The 24,939-nt window shown below is 31.6% G+C and overlaps 2 protein-coding genes, 1 non-coding gene and 1 pseudogene across 4 annotated transcripts; 3 read left to right on the top strand and 1 right to left on the bottom strand.

Annotated features, from left to right (window-relative positions):
* The first annotated feature begins 53 nt into the window (after positions 1–53).
* On the top strand, positions 54–2,068 carry LOC145578501 (uncharacterized). The gene is made up of 5 exons (XM_081635810.1): positions 54–136; positions 275–395; positions 518–621; positions 1,573–1,704; positions 1,801–2,068. Exons 1-5 carry the CDS (start codon positions 134–136, stop codon positions 1,825–1,827), a joined length of 387 nt encoding a protein of 128 aa, XP_081491936.1. The 5' UTR covers positions 54–133; the 3' UTR covers positions 1,828–2,068.
* A 1,134-nt stretch (positions 2,069–3,202) lies between these two features.
* On the top strand, positions 3,203–3,284 carry TRNAS-AGA (transfer RNA serine (anticodon AGA)). Its single transcript has one exon. It is a non-coding gene; the product is annotated as a tRNA-Ser (tRNA).
* A 370-nt stretch (positions 3,285–3,654) lies between these two features.
* Positions 3,655–5,961, bottom strand: LOC145579694 (pentatricopeptide repeat-containing protein At4g32430, mitochondrial pseudogene; annotated as a pseudogene).
* Positions 5,962–19,859: 13,898 nt separating this feature from the next.
* LOC145579815 (protein NRT1/ PTR FAMILY 6.2-like) lies at positions 19,860–24,563 on the top strand. Of its 2 annotated transcripts, XM_081637075.1 has the most exons (6): positions 19,860–19,996; positions 20,130–20,232; positions 20,682–20,899; positions 21,007–21,548; positions 22,188–22,540; positions 23,814–24,563. In XM_081637075.1, the coding sequence occupies exons 1-6, from the start codon at positions 19,994–19,996 to the stop codon at positions 24,347–24,349; spliced, it is 1,755 nt and encodes a 584-aa protein (XP_081493201.1). In that variant the 5' UTR covers positions 19,860–19,993; the 3' UTR covers positions 24,350–24,563. The 2 variants fall into 2 exon arrangements, with proteins under 2 accessions (XP_081493201.1, XP_081493200.1); XM_081637074.1 differs by lacking the exon at positions 19,860–19,996 and having other exon boundaries at positions 20,121–20,232.
* Positions 24,564–24,939: the final 376 nt, after the last annotated feature.

The raw sequence follows: 24,939 nt of genomic DNA, 5'->3' as shown, positions 1-24,939 counted from the left end.
CAAACAAATGACCTCCTATAAATTCCAACTCATGTTTTCTTTTTCTTAAACCCTTACCCCATTTGCGCATTTGGAGAAAAACCCTAGCCCCCAATTTTCTCTCTCCTCTTCCTTCGGTCATTCTTCAGCCACCATGGTAATTTTCTCTCTCTTCCAATTTCTGGGTTTTTTTAGGGTTTTGGGTTTTGATTATTAGTGGTTAATTATATGATTATGTTCATGATTAAAGAATTAATCTTTTGTTTTTTTTCTGGGTTTTTGTGATTTTTTGCAGACAGGGGAAATTGTTAACCCAAAAGCATACCCTTTGGCTGATTCCCAATTGACAATTACAATCATGGACCTTGTTCAGCAAGCTGCTAATTACAAGCAGCTTAAGAAGGGTGCTAATGAAGGTTTAATTTTTTTTTTCTTAAGCTTTAATTGATTGGGTTTTAGGGTTTTTGATTAATCATGATTTTTATAGGGTTTTCTGTTTGTGGGTTTTTCTGATTTAGTTGAATATTTGGAATTGCAGCGACAAAAACTTTGAACAGAGGTATTGCTGAATTTGTAGTCATGGCTGCTGATACTGAGCCCTTGGAGATTCTTCTCCATCTCCCTTTGTTGGCTGAGGATAAGGTATGATTAACATTATCATTTTGTATAAGCTTGAATGTTTTTATTTGTTTATTTTGTGAAAATGTGAAATGGGTTTTTGAGAAATGAACATGATATGGTTTTCTTAATTATGTTATGTGGGGAAGGTTCAAAAATGGTGTTGCGGCGGCTGTTTGTTTAGTGGCACTTAAGATGTTGAATTTGTTGGCTACAATGGGGTGGGGATTGGTTGTTTGATTGGATTTGTTTCGATTAATGCTAGCTAAAATTGTGTTGTGGGTTGAGTGGTCTTGTAATTATATCAGAACTTGACATATATGTAATGCATAAAGGTTTACCATTGTTGATGCGGCATTGTGAGACCATCAACAGGAATATAGTTTCTTTTTGCTATAGTGTTTGTAGTGACCTGTATTTCTTAACGTTGGAGTGAAGGAGATTACTCCATTTGCATATTCAATACTGGATTGATGCGATTATGCAATTGGGTAGATTGTTGTGGGCGATTGAAGGAGTTTAAAAAGCAGAACACCTAAACCAGAACATACTAATTATGTAGTATGTAAACACTTCAGGAGCATGAGCATGTTAGAAGTAAGCAAAGTTGTTAAATTTTGTTACTTTGAAAATTTACCTGTGGAGTTACCCTGTGAATGATGTCTTGCTCTTGGTAGCTTCCGTGTTTTTGTGTACTTTTTCTGTAATTAATGACTTTATCTAGGTATCATCTCTTCAATGTAGTGTACACTTTCAACTGTATAGCTTACTGTAGCAAGTTTTTCGGGATCATATATAAAGATCTACGTTGTAACAGAATTTCTTCGTGAATCTGCAATTCTCCTGGCCTTTTGTTACTTGCTGCAGTTTGCTATTTACTATGTTGAATATCTGGAATCTGCTATGTTGAATTTAGCTTTGCAAAATGATTTATATTCTTTTTGATTAATTCTTTAACTTGCTTCTTATTCGCAGAATGTTCCCTACGTGTTTGTGCCCTCAAAATCAGCCCTTGGCCGTGCATGTGGTGTTACAAGACCAGTTATTGCTTGCTCAGTAACCTCCAACGAAGGAAGCCAATTGAAATCACAAATCCAACAACTCAAGGTTAGCTCTTCATTCGATAACCATCTGCTACTAATGCTGATAGCTTACAGTCAATTTGAATGTGTTTCTGATTTCTGCTGTTGTATACTAATGCAGGATGCAATTGAGAAGCTTTTGATTTGAGAAGTAGTAGCTAAATGCCTGTTCGGAGTGATAGGCCTCTTGGATTGTAAACGAGTGCTCCTTGGAGGCTTTGACTGATGAAGTTGTGCCACTAGGGGAAGAGTATTTTTTTTTTCTTTCTTTTTTGGTAATTTTCGTAATGGATCACTGTTTTTGAGAGTTGAATTAGAACTTTGAATTCTGATGTGAGCTAAATCAAATTAATAGTTGGTAATCTATAAAAACTTGGTGACTTTACTTACTGGTTTATTCATTTTGTTGGATCACTTTTTTGTTAGTGTGTTTTCTAGATCAAGGTTTTATTGAATCAAGGCATTCTTGTCTAATTTACTTCCTAAGCTCAATGTAGTCCCTATAACCAGTGATCTTATTTCTTCTGCAACTTTGCAATTTAAATCTAATCGAGTTGGAAAAAGACATTGGAAGGAGATTCAACCTCAAATTTGTTTTTCATGTAGCAGATATCTCACTCTTTTGTAGGCATATAACATCATCAATGCGTTTAAATAAGACTTGCACACATGGTTGCATAAATATGTTTTCCTTTGTTCTGGATTCAACTAAAGCTTTTAATGAATGAACCGTTACGCGACATGTCTTTGTGGTGTCAAATTTCTTGTGCATCATATATGTACCACTGAATAATCACTGATTGGTAATGGAGTCAAATTTCTTGTCCACTGAATAAACACTGATTGGTAACGGAATATGCTTGTCATGTCATTGGTGACTACGTATAAGAGTATTTTTAGAAGGCTAATTAGGATAAAATGCTATACAATGTCCTATGAATTAGGAACAAGATTACAAGACATCAATTGTCTATTTGTCTATGATGTATCATTTATCTTAACTTGAAGCCACAGAGACATCGATTGCAAGCACAAGCTAGTAAGAAAATTCCAACAGCCTAGAAGCAAACCTTGCCTCGTTTTCATCCTCGTGGTCATCATGTTGGCTCACACAACATCATCTCTAGTAATACCAGTATATACTCTGCTATTCATCAACACATCAAATAAAAGGGGAAAAAAGTTCAGAATATGAACAATTGGGCCATCAAGCTATATGCCTATTGCCTATATACAATGAACACAAGTTGTAACTAGTATTATGGTCAGTAGGCGTTAAAAATGTGGCTCAAGTTACTTGTTTTTGCCTGTTGGTGTTGAGAGTTATGTATGATTGATTTTACATGAATATGACAATATGAGTACAACTTAACAAGTAGTGTTGTTGATCAATACATAGTCGGGTAAAATGAAGCATTTTTCCATTTAATCAATCTTAATTATTGATTTGTGTGGGATTAGTTATACAAAAGAAGATAAATATAATTATTATGGTAGCTAATCTAATGTAATTCATCAACAAAGTGAGCGTGCCGGAGTGGTTATCGGGCATGACTAGAAATCATGTGGGCTTTGCCCGCGCAGGTTCGAATCCTGCCGCTCACGCTTTTTTCGATACATTTTGCCCCCTTTTGTTCCTGATAATCTGATATCAATATACTATGCAGTAGTAACTGATATAAGTTCTTTCCTGTATTTCTGACAGAGGAATGTTAATATCTGGATACTAAAATTCTCTTAGACTTCAAGGCATTCGTGCCATTCTTTCAGCTTTGCCGATAAATACCTGTATATCAAAGGATTAACTCGATGTTACAGCAGCTTGGTAGCAAACTGTTGAAACTACATGTGATGAGTTTCAGGCACTTATGTACGAAACTTCTCATGTGTAGAGAATTCAGAGACAGAAGTGTGTAATAGACTAATAGCTATCTTAACATCCTGCAAAATTTTATGTTTTAAGCTTCAGTTGAAATCAAAGAAGCTCTTCATCTTTCTCAAACACTTTCATTTCGAGTCCTAACCATCCTGCCATATAGCAGATCTCCTCGGACCTTGGATGAGATGTATCATCCGAGGAGAAACCATGCATACTCAATGAACCATCAGTATTACCTACATCAACCCAGCTAAATCCAACTTCTTTTTTAACTCTGCTATCTCTCATCTTCCTCCTCAGTATAGCCACCTTCTCCCAGTCTCCGTTTACAGCATACAGATTTGACATTAGAACATAAGAACCCGATTCTGTAGGCTCCATTTCTATCAAAGCATTGGCCATTCTCTGACCCATCTCCATATCCCCATGAGTTCTGCATGACCCTAACAAGCTCTGCAAGGCCGAAAATGATGGCCCTTCAGGAATTTGATGAAGCAATTCCTCTGCCTCTTTTAATCTTCCTGAACGGCCCAACATATCCACCATACAAGAATAATGCTCGGCTGATGGTTCAACCAGATTGTCTTTGATCATTGAGTCCCAAATCTGGCGACCCATATCAACCATGCCCTTCCTCCCACATGCTGTCAACATCGAAAGGAAAGTTATAGAGTCAGGTTTTAGACCTTGATTTCCCATCTCATTGAATATTTGCATAACAGAATCATAGTCCCCATGTCTTGCATGGGCTGATATTATTGCTGTCCAAGCGAATTGTGTTCTTTGAAAGGTGTCTCTAAAAATCCTCTTGGATTCATATAGGCTGCCTCGCTTTCCATACATATCAAGGAGAGCAGCTGACACAACTGCATCGGAATTCAGTCCTAGTTTCAACAAGTGAGAGTGGCATGCTTGTCCATGACTGAGCGAAATTGCTTCAGCAGATCCAATTGCACTCAAAACACTGCCAAATGTATACTCATTTGGCACGGTCTCAGATAATGCTGAGCAGAACACCTCAAGTGCTTCTTGGTACATCTTGTTTTGGTCATATCCAGATATCAAAGTATTCCAGGACACAGTATCCCGGTTCTGAAGTTCCTCAAAAACCTTCTGTGAATCCCCCATTGCCTCAAACTTTGCATACATGGTGATCAGACTGTTAGACACATTCAATTTTGACACAAAACCAGTCTTTAGACAAAACCCATGGATCATTCGACCTTCATTGAACAAATCTTTATGTGTAATGGCATGCAGTAATCCAATAAAGGTCACTTCATTCGGGTAGACTTCATCTATCCTCATATCATGAAAAAGGGAAAGTGCATGCTCTTGAAAAACAGAAATCATTGTAGTCCAAGAAACCACATTTCTTTCAGACATGGTTTGAAATACTAGCTTGGCATCTTCATTTTCCTCGCACTTTGCGTAAGTTGACATTAAAAGGTTACAAACAGCACAATGTGCTCCATATCCAGCCTTTATACTCAAACCATGTAGCAGCCTACCCATCTCCAAAAGCCTATCATATCCACAAACAGAAATTGCAGCAGTTATTGAGACATTATCTGGTTTTACATTATGTCTCAACATTGCACAAAATGTACTGATCGTTTCCAAACCATATCTTCCATCTTGGCTATACCCACATAGTATCGCATTCCAAGATACTGAATCCTTGGTGGGCATCTCATGAAACACTCTTTCTGCTTCGATTATTCGACCCCATCTTGAGTACAATGTGATAAGTGCATTGCCAATGAAAACCTCACATTTTAACCCCGATTTCACTATGTTTGAGTGTAATTGGTATCCAAATAAAAACCCTTTATCATCCAAACAGAATGACAGCACGGTAGTGTAAGTAACAGGGTCAAAAACTACGCCTTTTGCATTCATATCAGCCGCAAAACACAAAGCATCATCTGTATTCTGAAACCCCAACAGAACTGTGTTATAAGAGACAGTATCAGGGTCATTCATGCTGCTAAATATACAAAGAGCGCGATCAAATTTCCCTGATTTGCAATAAAAACTCATTAAAGAATTTGACACTGATCGATATTGAATAAACCCAGATGACACAGCAAAGCTGTGAAGCATTGCACCCGCTTTTGGATCCCCACGACAAGCTTTAAAGGCGATAGCAACCGCGTCTTCATCAATCCCATTAAGATAATTATTCTGCAGTTCTGCCTTGAACACATTTAGAGCTCTGTAACCAAGGTTTTGACGTATGTAAGTAAGCATGTTGTAGCTGATAGAAGGAAAAATTCGTTGAGGACTTTTGTCAAACACATGGTGTGCATGATGGTTGATTGAATAATATTTGCCAACGCACAATAGCCATTGAGGGGTTGATGTAAGGTGGGTTTTGAAAAATATTTGGCGGGCTAGCATTAGATTCTACGGTCAGGGTTACCTGACTCGGTACGAGGTTTTTATATAGGTAAAGGGTACGGTAACACATTCGCTACCTAATTTTGTTATATTAGTTGATGTATGTATCACGATATCTACTCGACTATTCGCACGTATACAATCAATTTGCTAATTTCATTCTGTTTTTGAAGACTAAGTTTATGATTTTGAGATGAATTTCGCTAGGATCAAATTTCATGTGAAAAACAAGAAAGTGATTTACAAGGACCACAGTCTTTATCTAATTATCTATTTAGGTTGGTACGATCAATCGACAACAATTGTAAGTTTGTAACATGTTTAGTGAATGAGCTACTAGGCCAACAACCACAATGCTAATGCTAAACTTATTCATGTGGACACGGCTAAATTTGGGGCATATGGTCCATATGATCGCACAATTTCCGGGAAATTTAGGGCCTTATATTTGAAAATACGAGCAATGAATTAAAAATGATTAGATACACCGAATAAAGTAATGTAAGTTATGTAGCCAATTTAGATAAGATGTCAATGTAAAAACCAAGATATTCGACAATACTATCTGATTCATGATACGCATGATAAATAGTAAAAAATGAGAAGATTTCTATCTTGACTTTCTGGATTAAGAACAAAATTACATGAAGGTTAAATTTATTTCATTAGATTGTCACACTCAACTTCTATCCTTAAACAGCATGAATTATCTTGATGTAGAATAAGTAAATCAGATCATATACTTTAAAGGACAAACTTAGACTACACTTTGGACTGAACTAAAAAATGTTTAAAAAATATGAAAAAATATAGCATGAGATGATTTAAAGGTCAAATACACAGATACACCCATATGTATTGTAAATGTACATAGACCTCAACCCTAATTGGAATTGAGTCAATCGTCTCAAAATGCCATCTAGGACTAATCAAGATACATGTTTAGTGATGATTGATTCATTTAGAGGTCAAAGTGTTACAATGATACATATTAATCTATAATATACCACATCATATATATATATATATATATATATATATTTCGGATTATATGTGAACAATTGTATAATATGTGAACGATTGTATAATTGTATGTATATTAGTCATATCGTAGTTAAGTTAGTCACAAAGACTACGAGTTATATACAAGTATACAATTTATTCAATTATATTCACATTATAACAGCATGGCTACTGTCTCGTGAATAAAATTAATTAGAGACCTTTATATCACAAAAAATGATAACAGTATAACATTAAAATCATGCATCCTCGAATTCATGTATCAAATCGAATTAAGTTAGTTGTACATCAACATCATTTTTTCTAAGAGTTTAAGAAATATTTGTAATTAACAATGGTTAAGGGGATAACTATAGGGCATATGACTCATATATATCGTTTATCCAATTAACCAGCTGGGCACCACAATCTTAGAACACCAAATCTTAATTAATCAAATTGTTAATGTAAGAGGTTTAGCCACTATTTATTTACACGAACTTTGGTAACTTATGTCATGCAATTATGCAAATATGCAATGTTATTATTATATCTTATCTAAAGCCTAAGGATCAATATCAATAGATTAGAACCTAGCTTTAGGATGATTTGACACGATTGATTAATTATTTTATAATTTGAGCTAAACATGCATTACAAATAGCTAATAATATGAGATCCACTTTGCAGAATCTAACTATATATCCAATGGAATTGTCGTCTAAGTAAACAAACAAAAATAGTATCTCATTTATAAGTTTCCCCAAATTATGAGGAGATCAATAATTAATAGGAAAAACTTTTGATCATGAGCTCCATTATGTATAATTAAAGCTTTTGGAATCCCTTTTTATGGTTAGGATAAGAAATTAGGAACTTAAGTGCGGTACTTTTAAGATGTTGCTATTGTACATGGGTGACTCCCTTGTGAAATCACTCTAGCCGACTAACCTCTACCTGTCATACTCCCTCCGTTTCACATGAAGATTGCAAGGGATTTTTAATCAAAATGATTTCAATAACAACATACTTAAATATGTAATCACTACATACTTGTATATTATAGAGTATAGATCAGACAATTTGAATCTTTAACATCCTTAATTTCAATCACAGTCACACATTATACACAAATAAAATAAACATGCTCTAATTGCCTCTAAGACTTCTTCAGCACATTGCCTTTGTGAGAGCGAGGGAGCCGAGAAAAGGACATCTTAGGATTTAGACATGGACAAATGAATTATTGCACCAAAATTGACATATTTACATAATAAAATTGTCGTTATCTTGAATTCAGTGATAAATAAAGTAGAGAATTTAAAGAAATAGTGATATAATATAATCAACAATGAAAGGAAGAAGTATGTGTTGCACGGATTATTGATCTTAAATTATAAAATATTAGACGTATAGTATTTGAATTCTCCCCAATATCCATTAGGAAGACATTATTGTGTCTCATCTAGTATTGTACTGTTAATCTCATCTACTCTTTTAGCTTGGATTAATTTTGTATTAGTAGAAAGTTTTATTATTGAATCTAAAACTTGTTGTTTGTCGTTTTCTTGTAATAACTTTGTAAGGATTCACTTTTTTTGAGGAATCACTTTTATAATCGCTACTGTAGAATTCTTAGATTTAGTGAAAGTGCGTGGTAATACAAATACAGCCTATAAGGTCAGAATCATCCTAGGAATAATAATTAGGTAACTTTATAATTTGTGGATTGGATTGAAAGTACTTCAATTCCGATGCTAGAGTATTTTTGCTGAGTAACGAATATTCATATTCTCTATAAATAACCAACTCGCATTATATCTTTTTTCAAAAAAAACCCCAACTCGCATTATATAAATCTCTTGTAAATAATATTTTCATTAGATTAACTCTATTTGAAACAACTATTTTCAAAAGCAAAAACATAAACTTTAACAAAATTTTGAACTTTGATGTTGGTTTGTCCATACCTGTCAAATTATGTAAGGATTATATGCATATGACAAATAAATTGTTATATGCATATGACAAATTGTTATGTGATTAATATTTTCGACACAAATAATTCTATTCTCCTTTATAATTTCTTTACTTCAATATCTAGATATCCAACCCAACTACAATAGTTGGGTAGTTTCAAAGCCATGAAAAAACATCTAGATATCCAAGGAACTTTAGAGCAAAATTCAAGAGATCATACACAAATTGCTACTAGTGAATTCGTTTAAATGCAATTGTGGAATATTGAATTATTGCCAATTTAATTTCAAGAAACATCATATCAATTGTACATTAGTACTATTGCAATTTGCCACTCAGCCACAACAACTACATTCAAAAAAATTGGGTTAGTTCATGAAGTAGTACCATTTGACATTTGTCCACGCACCATAATAATAAGGACTACATGCTACAGTAAATAAAATAGGAGTCCATGCAAAGTGGTCGTGGTTTAATATCCAAATTAATTAAATGATTATTGCATACTTCGTAGTACTTTTTAATTTAATATTTCATAGTTATTACTTATTAGCTGGCACTAATATGAGAAAGTAAGTTCATCAATAATCCGATAACTCAAATAATTTGCTTGCACTTTTCTACTAATAATGCAATTTTCCAGATTATTACATACGTGGAGCTTTGAGGACTGATCATGTATCAAATCGTTTTAAATTATTACTAAAAAAAGGATATTCCGATCCATTCATAACATCTTCAAAAGTCTAGCTTAGCTATTGATAGACAATTGAAATATATTAATTCTTAATTAAAAAATATACTTCTTCCATTCTACTTTAGTTAACACTTTTTTTATCACGTTTGTCAATTCACAAATTCAGCAATATGTTATACATCTAATATCAGTAAGTAAAAATTATAAAAAGTTAAAATTTTATATAAAAAAAATACATTGAGATGATTGTAACAAACTCTCAAATGACAGTGTATATCTGATTATCATAACTATAATAAACTACAAAAGTTAGTCAAAATAGAACTTGTAAATAGTGAAATAACATAGGAACTTAGGTAGTATGTTGAGAGTGAGGGATAGCTTAAGTGGTTAGAGCTTCTCTTCCGGTTTCAAAAGATCCTGAAATCGATTCTCACCCTACTCTTGTGGCTCTTTAAACACCAAAAAAACATAGGAAGTACGTTGAAAATCATGCTCGTCAATGTGAGATAAATATTGCAATTGTAATATGACTATATGAGGTGTCTTAATTTACTTGCCTATTACCTTTACAAGAATACTTTTCTCTTCCTTTTCTTTTGGGTTGGGTCGTCTAGAGTATATATTTTCGAACAGTTAATTAGAATGTTACTTGGTATGTAATTGTTATAAAACGTTTAGAATTTGGGTGTGTAAGAATGATGAGAACCTAGTAAATGGGTTGCCTAGTTATGGGCATAGACAAAAAAAAAAAAAAAAAAAAAAAAAAAAAAAAAAAAAAAAAAAAATTGAATAGGAGAACATCTTTTTGATATACGATCTACTCCATAAATTTGAGTGGAGCACTTTCATTTGATCAATTCAAGTTATTTGTTATGCTGTCTGTTTCTCTTATTATAGTATGGTCGGTGCACATAATAATAATCTTGGTACTTCGTATCATTCTCAATCTTCATCAGATTTTTCCTGCGCCGATTGATAGATCGATCAAACTTTATTCCTTTTTGAAATTTACAATCATGTCATTATAAATCTATCGTGGCACATCCCGGATGCAAGAAGGTGATGTTCATATATGATTGTTATCCACATTACGATAAATACAACAAATGTCAACTAGCTCAGTTGATCAAACGTACCAATGAAAATTCACTTGAGAACTATCCTGAATCCAATTACATATAACAACGACTCGTCATATTGTATTTTTGTAACTCGGATTTTGTAATTATGTAAAAACTTTATCAATTAAGCTAGCTCTAATTCCTACGTCTATTCAAACGGTTGCCTAAACAAGTACAAATTTATGATGAAGAACAAATATAATACAAGCAGAACCTTATCCTAATAAAAATATGGACAAATAAAGTTGCCAACAATGTGTAATGCATTAAATTGCTCTCCATACTGCTATCCACAACCAAAAAAAATTTGCATATCCTTAAAAAGGTTAATGGATATAATTATATCAGTCGATATACTATATAGGTTGTTACATTCTTCGTATATAAGTAATAATTTATTATTACTATACCAAGTAGACTTTATTGCATTTTGTAGTGATTTCAATCAATTATGAAATTTATAATATAAACAAAAACACATAGTATCAATTATAGTACTATACATGCATCTCAATCTATCTTATCTTAAACAGTAGGAAATTATTTTCCCAACAATTTGTAATGCGTTGAACTGTTGTTGCTCCTGTTTTTATTATTAAGTAGGCACTTTCCAATTCGATTGGGGATAAAAGTAGTCACTTTCTTCTCTCCTTCAATGAATTAATTTAATTAATCATAGTCACTTTGACCTTGCTTCTAGCACGTGCAGGACACATGGATAGAGTTCCTTTACACAAACACAAAATTTATTTTGGTAAGTCATGTTGATGCTATATTAAAGAATATAATCTAAAAAAGTTGCTTGGTTCTTTCAAAAAAAAAAAAAAAAAAAAAAAAAAAAAAAAAAAAAAAATTGGCTTGGTCAGGGAGTCTATTGACCTGTTATAAACATGAAGAAAATTCTCATCTAATTCATAAATATGATCGTAATCGAAGGATTAAACTCTTTTTGACCCCGCATAAAACTTTACCCATAAAAAAAAAATTATACTCCCTTCGTTTCATAATCAGAAACCTATTTTTAACATTTATTACTCACATAATAAAGAGAAATAGGCTTTTAATTATAAAACGGAGGGAGTAGTATTCTATACTTAGAAGAATTAACATGAACAAAACCCGCCATAAAGACGCATGCATACTACACTCAAAGAATATACTTCTAGATTAATTTAAACTAATACTATGTAACAAAATAGGAAAATAAATAAATAAATAAATAAAGAGAAAGGGTAAAATAACCAAATTTCCAAAAAAAAATTAAGCTATTTCTAGCCTAGAAGGTTACTCTCTATAGTTAAGCTAAAAGTATCATTTACCTAATTTGTACAAATAGGAATTTTTTTTTTTTTTTTCAAAAACATAAAAATCGGTTAATATAAATCAACAAAAAGCCATCTATAGTTTAACATGCCTCAATTTGTCCTGATTGATTACAAAAAATATTCTCTATATATAAAATAATCATACAAAAATTGAAATTTATTTGAGAAAAGTCAAGACTCAAGAGTAGATGAAGATTTATGTGGGCAAGAAATCTTCAAATACATGTCAACTACTCCAACTTTCAAGTTCTTGCAATAATTCCATGCAATTGACCCCACCCCACTATATTTGACCTATCATCGTTCATGATTTTTGTTGAAATCTTTTTCAATTCTCCTCATCCCATCAATTGCTAAACAAATAGAAAAAAATAAAAGTATAAGTTCATAAATCTCTTTCAATTCTCTCTCTCTAAGATCTCGATCATAATATTCTTTATTTGCTTTAATTTGGGCTCCACTAATAGTGCCTGAGTAGTGAGTGTTTGTAGATATGAATGTTGCTAAGCTCTAAATCTTTTCTACGAAATAAGACACCAAAATCATGCTTGTGGCTCCAAGGGTTTCCTAGCCACTTTCGGTATTGATTTTGATTTGATTGGGTTCAATTCAATCTCTTGCAATGCTTACCTGTTTGCGTCGAGTAAGCTAATGGATGAGATTGTCTCGCAGTAATTCATTATAGGATAGTGGAAATAAATAAAGCTATCTGACCTCTCTCTCAAGGATATAAAACCATCTTTGATATAGAAATAGTTATTACAATTTCATTACAAATTGATGTGAAATCATATCATACACATATAATATACACATACAATAGTTATACATATTGTAATATTGAAATATTATTTGATTACTTCACTTATATATACTCTTTGTCGCGTATCACATCACTCTTGTATTTTTTGTTATCGTTGTAATATTATTACCCAATTTATCATATAAGTACATATGATATATACGTCTTGTATGAGTTGTACCTAGTAAGGCCCTGTTTTCATCAGATTATTTTCAGTTCAATTCAGCTCTAATAAGTTTAGTTTAGTTCAGTTCAGCTCCTAATTTCCTTCTCTCATAAAATATTCATTTCAGTTCAGTTCAATTTAGTTCAACTCAGTTCAGTCAATGAGAACAGGCCCTAAGGGCCTTATCTCTTTAGCTTATTTTCAGTTCATTTCAGTTCGGCTCCAATCAGTTCATTTCAGTTCAGTTCAGTTTCTAATTTCCTTCTCTCATAAAATATTCAGTTTAGTTCAGTTCAGTTCAGCTCCAATCAGTCCAGTTCAATTAAGCTCATTTCAGTAAATCAGAACAGGCCCTAAGATTGAGTACTAGTTTTAAATTACATACCAACTACTAATGATTGACTAGCTAGCTGCATAATCTATATAAGTATAGAGAGATTATAAACAAATTTAGTACTCAGTACTAAAGAAAGAAGATAAGAAATAACCGAGAAAAAAAGGAGGCACCGATTATATAAGACAATGTGAACACACGACGTATGATTGGAGAAAGAAGATAATGAATCTAGATCAAGAAATTAATAAATTAACCCTTTGCTTTAATAAAATCACTTAGCTTTACGATCTAATAAGAATGAACCTCTAATCTCATGGTTATTAGGAGGTTAAGATGTATGACTTTAGTACTAAATTAATAATCAATTCCAGATGTTATGTTCTAACATTGCAAATTGTAATGTAATTCTGTATGTAGGTACATGAGTGGAATAAAATAAACTCATAGGAGTATATCTGAGTTATAACTATGATTAAAGATTGCTCTAAGCTTTGATAAATTTCTTAATAATTTTGCATGCATGTACTTACGCGTTCCATGCATCCCATCAAAGTGTACGGTGCTACTATTATATGTTATTGATATCCAAGATTAATTTTTGTCTTTAATATTATTCTTTAATTTCGGTTTTTAAAAAAAAAAAAAAAAAAAGAAAGAATGAAACTCTATTCATTTGGCATCATTGTAGTTTTCTGTTTTTTTTTTATTTTTTTGTTTTTTAAAATCATATATATATATATATATATATATATATATATATATATATATATATATATATATATATATATATATATATATATATATATATATATATATATATATATATATATCATATAATGAATAAAAAATTAGTCAAATTTTATTAAAATCATGATAAATTTGAAAACTGACAACCAAAAAGTGAAAACACCTTTTTCTTGTTTTCTGTTTTTGTTTTTTAATTTTCAAAAAAATAGAAAACTGTAAATAAAAAACAATGTCAAAACAATATACTTGTTGAAAATCCTTAGTGTGATTTGTCCTGCGTTCAAACAGATCAGAGATGGGATTGAAAAGTTATTCCTTTTTACTCCGTATTACGAATTGATTCTAATATACTACGTACAACATTATTTACGATTGTTAGTGAAATTACTCTTTCTTAGACTCCGATCCCTGAGTTAAACATGAAGATACTGAAATATAAATATTTAAACGGATGAAAACGGAAAATAAGAAGAGTACATATTATAGGACGGATGAAACTTTAAAATGTTGCTAGTTGCATATATGGAAGAGAAGACCGGTGTACAGATGATTCGATGCCTAGCTTAGCAAGTTAAAACTAGGATCAACCATAGCCTTTTGTATTAAAGTCCAAAAGGTAATGATTAGCGTACCTACTAGATAGTCAATTGTTCTACGTAAATACACGACAATAATTCACTAATACTTAATTAATGTACGATATTAATTTGGTAGTTCATTCTAATGGTCAATGGTGCTTGTCCATTTCGTAAATCTTATCAAACTAATAAGGGTTCTTACGTTTTGACCTAAGATACTGATTAATTTTGCCAATACTTTAATTTGGTACACATTTGATATCTACAAATGAATCATAGAAGCGTATTAATTGTCTCTTTGTTTAGGAATCTCTTAATTAGGATAAATTAATTGCAAAACAAAGGAATTTATCAGGGAATTTTCTTGTATAGCTATCCTATCTTCCAATAGAATGAGAAGATTCAATTCTCCTCTCCCTTTCACAAAATTCATTTACAAAAGAAATTAGATGTTTAGAAATAACAACAAACAGAACTTTAAAATGACTAGTTAGCATTGATGAAATTAAAGATGATTGGATGATCAGGGGATAAGAGAAAATCAAGGTGGCACGAATAGATGTATAAGTGAGATAGTATTGAGTGATGAGTGGTAACCGGTAATAGAGGAGATAAGAAATTGTAGGTAGCTCTACTCTATTTTTTTTTTAAAAAAAAAAAAAAAAACAAAAAATTAAATTATGCACACTCGTAATGACTCTACACTTGTTAAATGTCAACTTTACCTGTTTAAAATAAGTGTGACACTTTACCCTTGTAAGACTATGAGGAGTTGAGGACCCCAATTCATTAGAGGAGCAAACAGTAGTAACAAGAGTACAAGACTAACAACAATAATAGGCTCAACAATCCAATCAAAAAAACGTGTGGCTGCCTTGTCCAAATACAATGCCTACCCTATATATGCCATTCAAGAATCATCAATAATATTCATTGAAGATTCTTTGGGACGATTTAGTTAATAATGGACACTAAAATTTTAGCTTTCTTAGCTATATATATATATATATATATATATATATATATATATATATATATATATATATATATATATATATATATATATATATTTGGTAAATAGTAGACGAAATATGACTAGTATATATTTCCAATTTAATTTTCTGTAGTTTATATTTCAGTATTGGAATCTAATTGTATGGTTTGTATGTAACGAATCTAACCCTAACTAGAATAGACGAATAGTTAGATCGTAGTCAGTCGATAGAGTTCAAACACATGATTAAAATTATGATCCTCCTTTTTCTTGTTAGGTCATTTTTCAACCTAGAGAGTAAGGGGTTGTAAGTTGTATCACTCTTTGTGCATTGACTTTTGTAGCATTATTATAAACCCTAAATTGAGTGAACTTTTGAATAGTTGTAAACCTAAAATATAACAAAGTTAATAGGGTAGTTGTTTGTCAAGTTATAGGTCCTTTTATGGAATATATCCTCTAGCTCATTTTGGATCACCACTTCCAATGTTTTTTTTTTTTTGTTTACTTTATTTATAGTATTGATGTAATGAGATAGTATAAAAATTAAACGTTTTTTCTAAAATTGTAGATACAGAATATTTCAGGTTAAAAATAAGTACTCCATAGTAGTTATTATAAAATAACACACGAACCCTCGATACCTTTCTTCTTGTGTTATGCTTTCTTCTTAAAGATCAAGGTGGCTTGGTATATATGTACTTGCATACGAGAAAAGATAGAATGGCATGCTTAAGTAATTGACTAATTGATATACTAAATATTTGATTGTATAGTATTCACACAATTTTATGCATGTATTATGAATTTTGTTAATCTTATAAATAAGTTATGAATAGTATAATGTGTAAAATAGGATAAGGGTTCCAAACTTAAAGTATTTCAAGTGTCATATTAGATTCATATATATAGTAAACTAGGTTAGATCCCGTGCCATACACGGTAATTTCAATATTTATCATTAGTTTAATATAATTATTTTACTATAAAAAATAATATCAAATTGCAAAATAGGATGAAAATTCTATAATTACAATTTTTTTGAATCTTTAAAGAAAACAGAGGAAGAAATACATGATGCACGACTAATAAAAATAACTATGGATTACATTACAAAGTTATAGATAATATTACATTATTGTATTATATGACTTTGTCCCCGTCATAAAATAAATAAATATATATATATATACATATAAAAATCTTTGTTGAATGTGTAAAAATGAATATATTTGCCAAATAGAAAAGAAATATTATTGTAAAGTAAGTATTAAATTAAATACTTCTCTAAGAAGCTTTGAAAAAAAAAAAAAAAAAAAAAACCTTTTGGAGGGAAAATTTTTAACCAGGTTATGACAAGTGTCATTTCTAGTTTCGCCTTTAGTATAGGTATATTGATAATTAAACCAATTAAAAGAGACATGATGACCTTATTTTTAAAATCAATAACTTAATACTAAAATAGATATCGGGAGTGACACGTGTCACATGCTGGTGCTGTTTTTTCCCTTCAAAATTCCCCTTTCCTTTTTATCCTTTTTTTTTTTAACATTTGATTCTATAATAATATCATTTCAAATATTTTATGTTATTTTTATGACAATTTTTATTTTTATTTTTTTTTTGTTAATATTTGACTTTGATTCTATAATAATACCATTCCAAACCTTTTATATTGTCTTAATGACAAATATATTCCTTTATTTTACTTGGTGTTCATAATTTTTCTATACACAATCCTTTTTAATTGTCTTTCAAATGGTGTATTATTAAATTTTGCAAAAAATTAATAATAAATTGATTCATATAAGATGTTAAAGAAATTACTTTAAAAAATACTTAATTTTTTTTCCAATTCCTCTAGCTAATATTTTATTTCAATTTCAATATGACTATAAATTCAAATTAATTATAATTTTGTTTTTGAGATTTTACTACTACGTATATATTATTACAAATTAAGGAATTATAGAGTATAGTATAACTATAAAATAAATGTTGTGTTTGACAATTATATCATATGTCTAATTCTAGGAAAAAGGTAAAATATCAATTAATTTTTGTCTAATTCTAGGAAAAGGTAAAATATGATATGTTGTTTGATTAATTTTTGATGTTTATTAAAAATTTATTTACAAATAAGTATTTATTAATATGGCCACTAGCTAGACTAGATCAAACCAAGCCCCTCCTGAAAAAATTCTCGGGTTTAGGCAGTAAAAAAATCCATTTTTGTTTAATTTTTTGCTTGCCTATTAATATAGATTATGACATTTTCTCAAAAAAAAATAATTATATATATATATGGATAGATATGACATTATAATTTCTATATTTGATGTGTATGTTTTATCAAATTTTATTTGTTGGATATTCTTACAAAAATTAGACTTATTGTGCATGGCACAGGCCTTAAGCTAGTAATAATAATAATCTTCACTAAATAATAATAATAATAATAATAATAATAATAATATGGATATGGCTTCCTTCCTTTCTCTTTCTCTTCTCTTGGGGAGTTAGAAAAGGAGGCGGTTGCATTGCCGAAGTGGATCCAGAAGTTCTCGAAAACTCAGGACATTGGGGCACGTGCTGCAGCTCATATCTTTAGTAGGATCGGCTTTTCTATAGCTAAAGGAGTGGGGGCTCAGATTATATTTCGGCTTCCCACTAATTTTCTATAGGTCGTATAACTTTATCTGTTTTTAAGATATAATAATAATAATAATAATAATAATAATAATAATAATAATAATAATAATAATAATAATTCTTATTAGTTAGAGGGAGATCGAGAGGGGAAATGCAAAAGTATCCCCATTCGATTCAATCCTCTAATGAGTTTATTTATATACTTTTAGTTTTCATGCTAATATCAAATGTGAGGAACATTTAATTGCATGTGGAAAAACTAGGTAGTAGGCTAGGACGCATGCGTGCATGTCCGATTATTTTTAATGAAATATTTAGAAAATACATCATCAATTTTAATTTTTTTTTATTCTTTTTTTTTATTATTGTTTTTCAAGAGCACATCATCAAAATTAATGAAAAAATAAAATTTACAAACGAAAGACAAGTATAATGGACAACTAACCAACAACAAATTAAAGAGAATTGAACATTTAAATGCACTTCATGTGAAGAGCTCAATCAACCTCCTATTCCTACTTTACACCTATGTATAATCCAACACTATACACTTTTAACAAATGGCAATCTAACCTTACTGATAGAAACTAATTTCTTCCTAACTTATTAACATGTGAATGACATTTTTTCCACCCATTTTTTCTTCTAAATTTCTAAAATTAGAGTCTAACTTTTTTTTATCATGATTTCTAAAAACCAATTTATTTATTTTTATTGTATTTTTACAAAAAATTACAACTTCTAAAAAACCAATTAAAGCTCTTTGAAGTTTGAATGGTGGGGTATCAAAAGCACTTAGTTAATGAGAAGAGGAGATGCGATGTGTGTATATACTGGGGTTCACAATCTTCTTGTCCAGTAACTATCCTTCACCTTTAAATCAACATCAATAATTGACCATTAATTTGGTATTGGAATTTGTATGCTAAAGATTCTCTCTCTTTTTTTTTTTTCCATTTATTTCCTTTTTTCATAATTTTTACCAATTTAATTTTCAACCTAATTTACCTTCCTTGACAAACAACATCAAGATCTACTTTATAAAAACCTTGTCATTTATATATATATATATATATATATACATTTTTTTATTTTTTTTTTTTTTACTTTTGAGATTTTTTTTCTATAATAATTAACATTGCTAATGTAGTGTTACCTACACTGAATCAATAGTCACAACATAAATTATTACACTTTCACTCCTACAGCTGAAGATGCGAGAGGGTACCTGATAGATTATTCTTGTTAGGTGGTGTTACTACAACACCCAAAAAAGATGTCAAAATAATTCATAAAATACATTTTTGTAACCCTAGAACATTCCCATGAGAAGGTGCAAAAATGGGATTGGCCTAATCTCTCCCTGCCAAATACTAGCTGTTATTTGTGTCAACCACTAGTGTAGGGCCACTTCATTAATATTATTTAATTTTCCTTTTCTTTTATTTCCTTATTACAACATAAATTACCTAGAAAACTTTGCCTATATAAGAGAAACTTCACAAGCTATCTTTATTGTGAGTCCAAACATATTCAAGCAATCATCTAATATTGTCTCATACAAACAATATTAGCTTCCATCTTCAACTTCAACTCCTTTTTGGCTGCTTCTTCTAAGGCTTCTAAAAATGGTTAGCATTTTTGTCATGCTAAAGTATTATTTTGCAATTGTTCCAATTTCATCAATTTTGTGAAAATCCCCTAGGGTATGTACACTAATTTCCTTATTAATTGCGGTATCATATTTGTTTGTTCATGGCTCAGGATGGAAAGATGAGTTGGACTGTTGCTGATGCCCTTGACTATAAGGGTGCCCCTGCAGACCGCTCGAAAACCGGTGGCTGGGTGCCTGCTGCTCTTATTCTAGGTATGTCTTACCATTGTTTTGGCCTAGAGTTTATGCATATTTTGAGCAATGAGCTTCATTAGGCATCATGTAGTAGCTTAGGTTATTCATGCAAAATAAAAGTTCATTAGAATATTCAGAATAACAAAAAAGAATGGCTTACAATGTTATTGCAAAGTGTTAAACCTTGAAAATATTGTTCCAAAATATTCTCATATCCACAGACTTTTTATTTACTCCCTCAAAGATTGGAACATTGGTTTCCACCCAACCCACCCCATTCGAGCATTTTGATCACTTTTAAACATCATATCGATAAATTATATACTAGGACCGGGATTCTCTCCAGTAATTAGACGGTCTAAGGGGTTTTGAGAAAGTTGCACGGTAACTTATTATGAGGATCACCTTAATTACACTTATACTAATAATAGTGTCGTCTCTAATTATGTTGCAATCATTAAAAACAGGCATCGAAATGTGTGAAAGGCTATCAACAATGGGGATAGCAGTGAACCTTGTGACTTACCTTGTTGGAACTATGCACTTACCAAGTTCAACCTCGGCGAATGTTGTCACTGATTTCATGGGCACTTCCTTCCTCCTCTGCTTGCTCGGCGGCTTTTTGGCTGATTCCTTCCTAGGAAGATTCAAGACTGTTGCAATTTTTGCAGTGGTACAAGTATTGGTATGTACTAATAAACTAACACGCCTTACAATAATTTTACGAGTGCATGACAAAATCATAATTTTAACGACTTCTAAAGTCTAACCCGTGTCTTATACATGATTCAGGGGACAGCAATGCTAGCAATCTCAACAAAACTACCCGAGCTAAGGCCACCACCATGTGACTCTAACGAACCTTGCCAAAAAGCAACAGAATTCCAAATGGGAATTCTATACTTAGCCTTATACTTGATCGCCCTAGGCACGGGTGGTCTAAAATCGAGTGTATCCGGTTTTGGAAGTGATCAATTCGATGAGAAAGACGAAAAGGAGAAGGCTCAAATGACCGCGTTTTTTAGTAGATTTTTCTTCTTCATAAGCCTAGGGACTCTAATGGCCGTGACCGTGCTCGTGTGGATACAAGATGAGGTAGGGAGAAGCTGGGCATATGGAATTTGCTCTGTTTCAATGGGTGTTGCAATAGTTATATTTTTGGCTGGTATTAAAAGATATAGGTACAAAAAGAGTATGGGAAGCCCTATTGTTCATATTTTCCAAGTTATTTCAGCTGCTGTTAAAAAGGCTAAGTTGCAATTGCCTTATGATGTCAATTACTTGTATGAGGATGCTCCTGAAGGTCAAAGGGTTCCACACACTCAACAATTTGGGTAAGTCCCTTAATTAAAAACAAAATTTACTCATTGTTTTTCTACTTTATGTAGGTAATACGAAGTATTAGGTCCAAAAAAGATGTAACGATTTTTGCTTTAAGATGTTCTTATGTGGTCAACTTCTAAAATCCGAGCTTTATTTCCTTGCGACTTTATAAATATATACGGATAAGGGCCGAACAATGATAAAACACTCTTACTGGTCGGACTTTATCATAACTAAGTAGAAAGAAGGTTTAATTTACAATAAAAGTCTTAATGATGAGACTTTTCACTTAAATCTTTATTAAAGGATTAACTATGATGATCTTTATATATAGTGGAGTATATCCATCAAAAAAAAAGTTGACAACATTTTGCCTTAGAATTTTTTTAATAATAAAAGTGGTTTTATGCTAATTAACAATTTCCTTTTTCTTAAATAGCTGAAGTTCAATTTAGGATTATCCTATCTACTTGTACATGCACACAACATTTCATTTAAATAGAATATATATCTATTCAACATAAATATTATTATATGCAAGTTACCAAGTAAAATGAAAAAAAAAAAAAAAAAAAAGTTTTTAACTTTTGTGTCTTCCTTAAGGTAAAAATTTAATGTATGTATAACGTTTTCATCATGCATATTTACAGGTGCTTGGACAAGGCAGCCATAGTAGCCGAGGGGGACTTTGAGAACATTCCCGGTGGTTCGGCCCCCATGCCCCCGAACCCATGGAAGCTATGCTCGGTGACCAAAGTTGAAGAAGTAAAGATGATGGCACGGTTGCTACCCGTGTGGGCAACAACCATCATATTTTGGACAACATACGCACAAATGATCACATTCTCGGTCGAGCAAGCCTTCACCATGGAAAGATCCCTAGGGAGCTTCCAAATCCCAGCAGGCTCACTCACTGTCTTCTTTGTAGCAGCCATTCTACTCAGTTTAGCAGTGTATGACCGTGTCATCGTGCCATTTTGGAAAAAATGGAAAGGCAAAGCAGGTACATACATTGCACCATATACTTTTTCCTTCTTTATTTAATAATTACAACTTATGAAGTTTCACACTTGCTAAATCACAACTCATATCAAAGTTGACCAGTATTCATTGAAACGAATTATTCAACAAAATCTCACTTGATTGATCATGTTTTTTTTACCTATCACTCACAAAATATGTTTAAAATTTGATTAGTATCATGTGTTTGGATTGAATTTTGATATTAATTACTTGCATGTTTTTACCATGATCTTATTATACATTATGTTGGTACGTGGTCCAAAAAGAGGGTACCACTCCTAATGTTTTTATGTGGCCTTGCTAGGGTGTAAAGGAAGATAGTGTATAGTACTTTGGGACAACCCCCTTTAAAATTATACCAGTACTTTTTTTATTTTGGAGGGTTGGTACCATCTTGTTTCGGTATCTTGTGACAACACACTAAGGTCTCTAACCATGATCTCGAGTCTGAAATCATATTCCGTGTTTTGTATTTACCCTAGATTAACCTATATGCATGGCAAGCTAACCAAAACAGTTTTGATCAATAAAAATAAGTTCATTATCTAGTTGTTGCATATAATAACGAATTTGATTAGCAGATATGAGTTTAAATCATAGAAATTGATTTTGATCGGCAAGCAATTTAATAACCTAGTAAAGAGAAAAATTTTATAAAGTTTTTTTAGTATGAGGTTGTATGTTCCACTCCTTTAAAAAGAGTTTTAGATCAGAGTACACTTGATTTATTTTAGTATTTAGTGAGTATAATATTAGATTGAAAATGACAACAGAAAATTATTAAATTATATGATACTAATATTCTAAAGACAAGATACTAGCTTATTGAAATACTTAATATAATGAAAAAGGCAGCATTGCATTATCATAAAAACACTATGTATCTACAGTAGATCCCAATATAATGTTTATGTCTCTATATCTCACAATAGATCACATGCATCTCACTATCTTAGGTTATCTATAAATATCATGAGATGCAAGGTACCGAAAATTAGTTGGCTAATATATGCAATAATAATTATCACAAAAATAATTCATACATAATTGATACAAGCAATAAATTTTCTTTCACACCGAATCTTTAAAGAAAATAAAAGATACGATTAAAGAATCAGTCCAAAATACTTATGGATTATAGAAAAGTTGTTTAGGTGACAAATACAATTTCCCAATAAAAAATATTGCATGTAAGCAACGTTATTGCAACATGAACACTAACTATATATATTCATATGATTTTGTATGTACAGGTTTCAGCAGTTTGCAAAGAATATCAATAGGGCTAGTCCTCTCAACACTAGGAATGGCAGCCGCGGCATTGGCAGAAAGAAAGAGATTATCAGTAGCAATAGCAGTAGGAAGAGATGCACAATCACTTCCTATAAGTGTTTACTTCTTAATCCCACAATTCTTCCTAGTTGGTGCAGGGGAAGCCTTCATCTACACCGGACAACTCGATTTCTTCATCACTCAAGCACCTAAAAGCATGAAAACTATGAGCACTGGCCTGTTCCTTACCACTCTCTCCCTCGGGTTCTTCCTTAGCAGCTTCCTAGTGTCGGTCATTAAGGGTGTAACCACTACGCGCACTAGTGAAGGATGGCTAGCCGATGACATTAACTTTGGAAGGCTTGATTACTTCTATTGGTTGTTGACTCTACTAAGTTTGGTCAACTTTGGTGCATTTATGATTTGTGCTATATGGTTTAAGCCTCCATCTAAAAAGAATAACTCGATTAGGGTATCGAATGCTAATGGATCATATGGTTCTGAGGAAAGATGCTAGGAGAACAAGGGGGAAAAAATATATATATGCAAGTTTTAATTTAAGGGGAATTTGGTGAAAATTTGCATTGGGTGTATTTTTATGTGATACTTTGGAGTTAAATTTTTTGAAAGCTTATGCTTTACCTCCAAATTTAATTATCCTTGATGTATAGTTTAATGTAAAATTAATGAATTAAATGGTGTGTTTTAAGCTTGGTTCTTACCTTTCTAAATCATACTTGTGGCTTTCTTCTCCCACTAATACAAAGTAACAAAGGTATCTATCCATTTCAATCATTCTTTCTTTTTTACCAAAAAGACTTGTGTGATTAGTAAAGGTGAGTCAATATGGACCTTACACTAGCACTATGTAATTATAGGCCCATGAATGGTGAACCATATGTTACGTGAAGTAGATGATAAAGGCAGTCTTGAAGGTAAAAAAAATTGACTCGATCATATATAAATGACTTTTATCTGATGGATTACCAAGTAAAAAGTAATCCAACTATTCCCACATAGTTTCAAATAGCCACGTATACATGTTAAATAAATGAATCTAACTTTTTTATAAACTAAAAGTACTTGAAGAAGTTCTTTTCGCCAAAC

Source organism: Chenopodium album, chromosome 14 (genome assembly GCF_948465745.1).
Source record: "Chenopodium album chromosome 14, dcCheAlbu1.1, whole genome shotgun sequence".
Lineage (NCBI taxonomy): Eukaryota > Viridiplantae > Streptophyta > Magnoliopsida > Caryophyllales > Amaranthaceae > Chenopodium > Chenopodium album.
The sequence above is the reverse complement of the archived record's forward strand: the minus strand, read 5'-3'. Positions and strand labels throughout refer to the sequence as shown.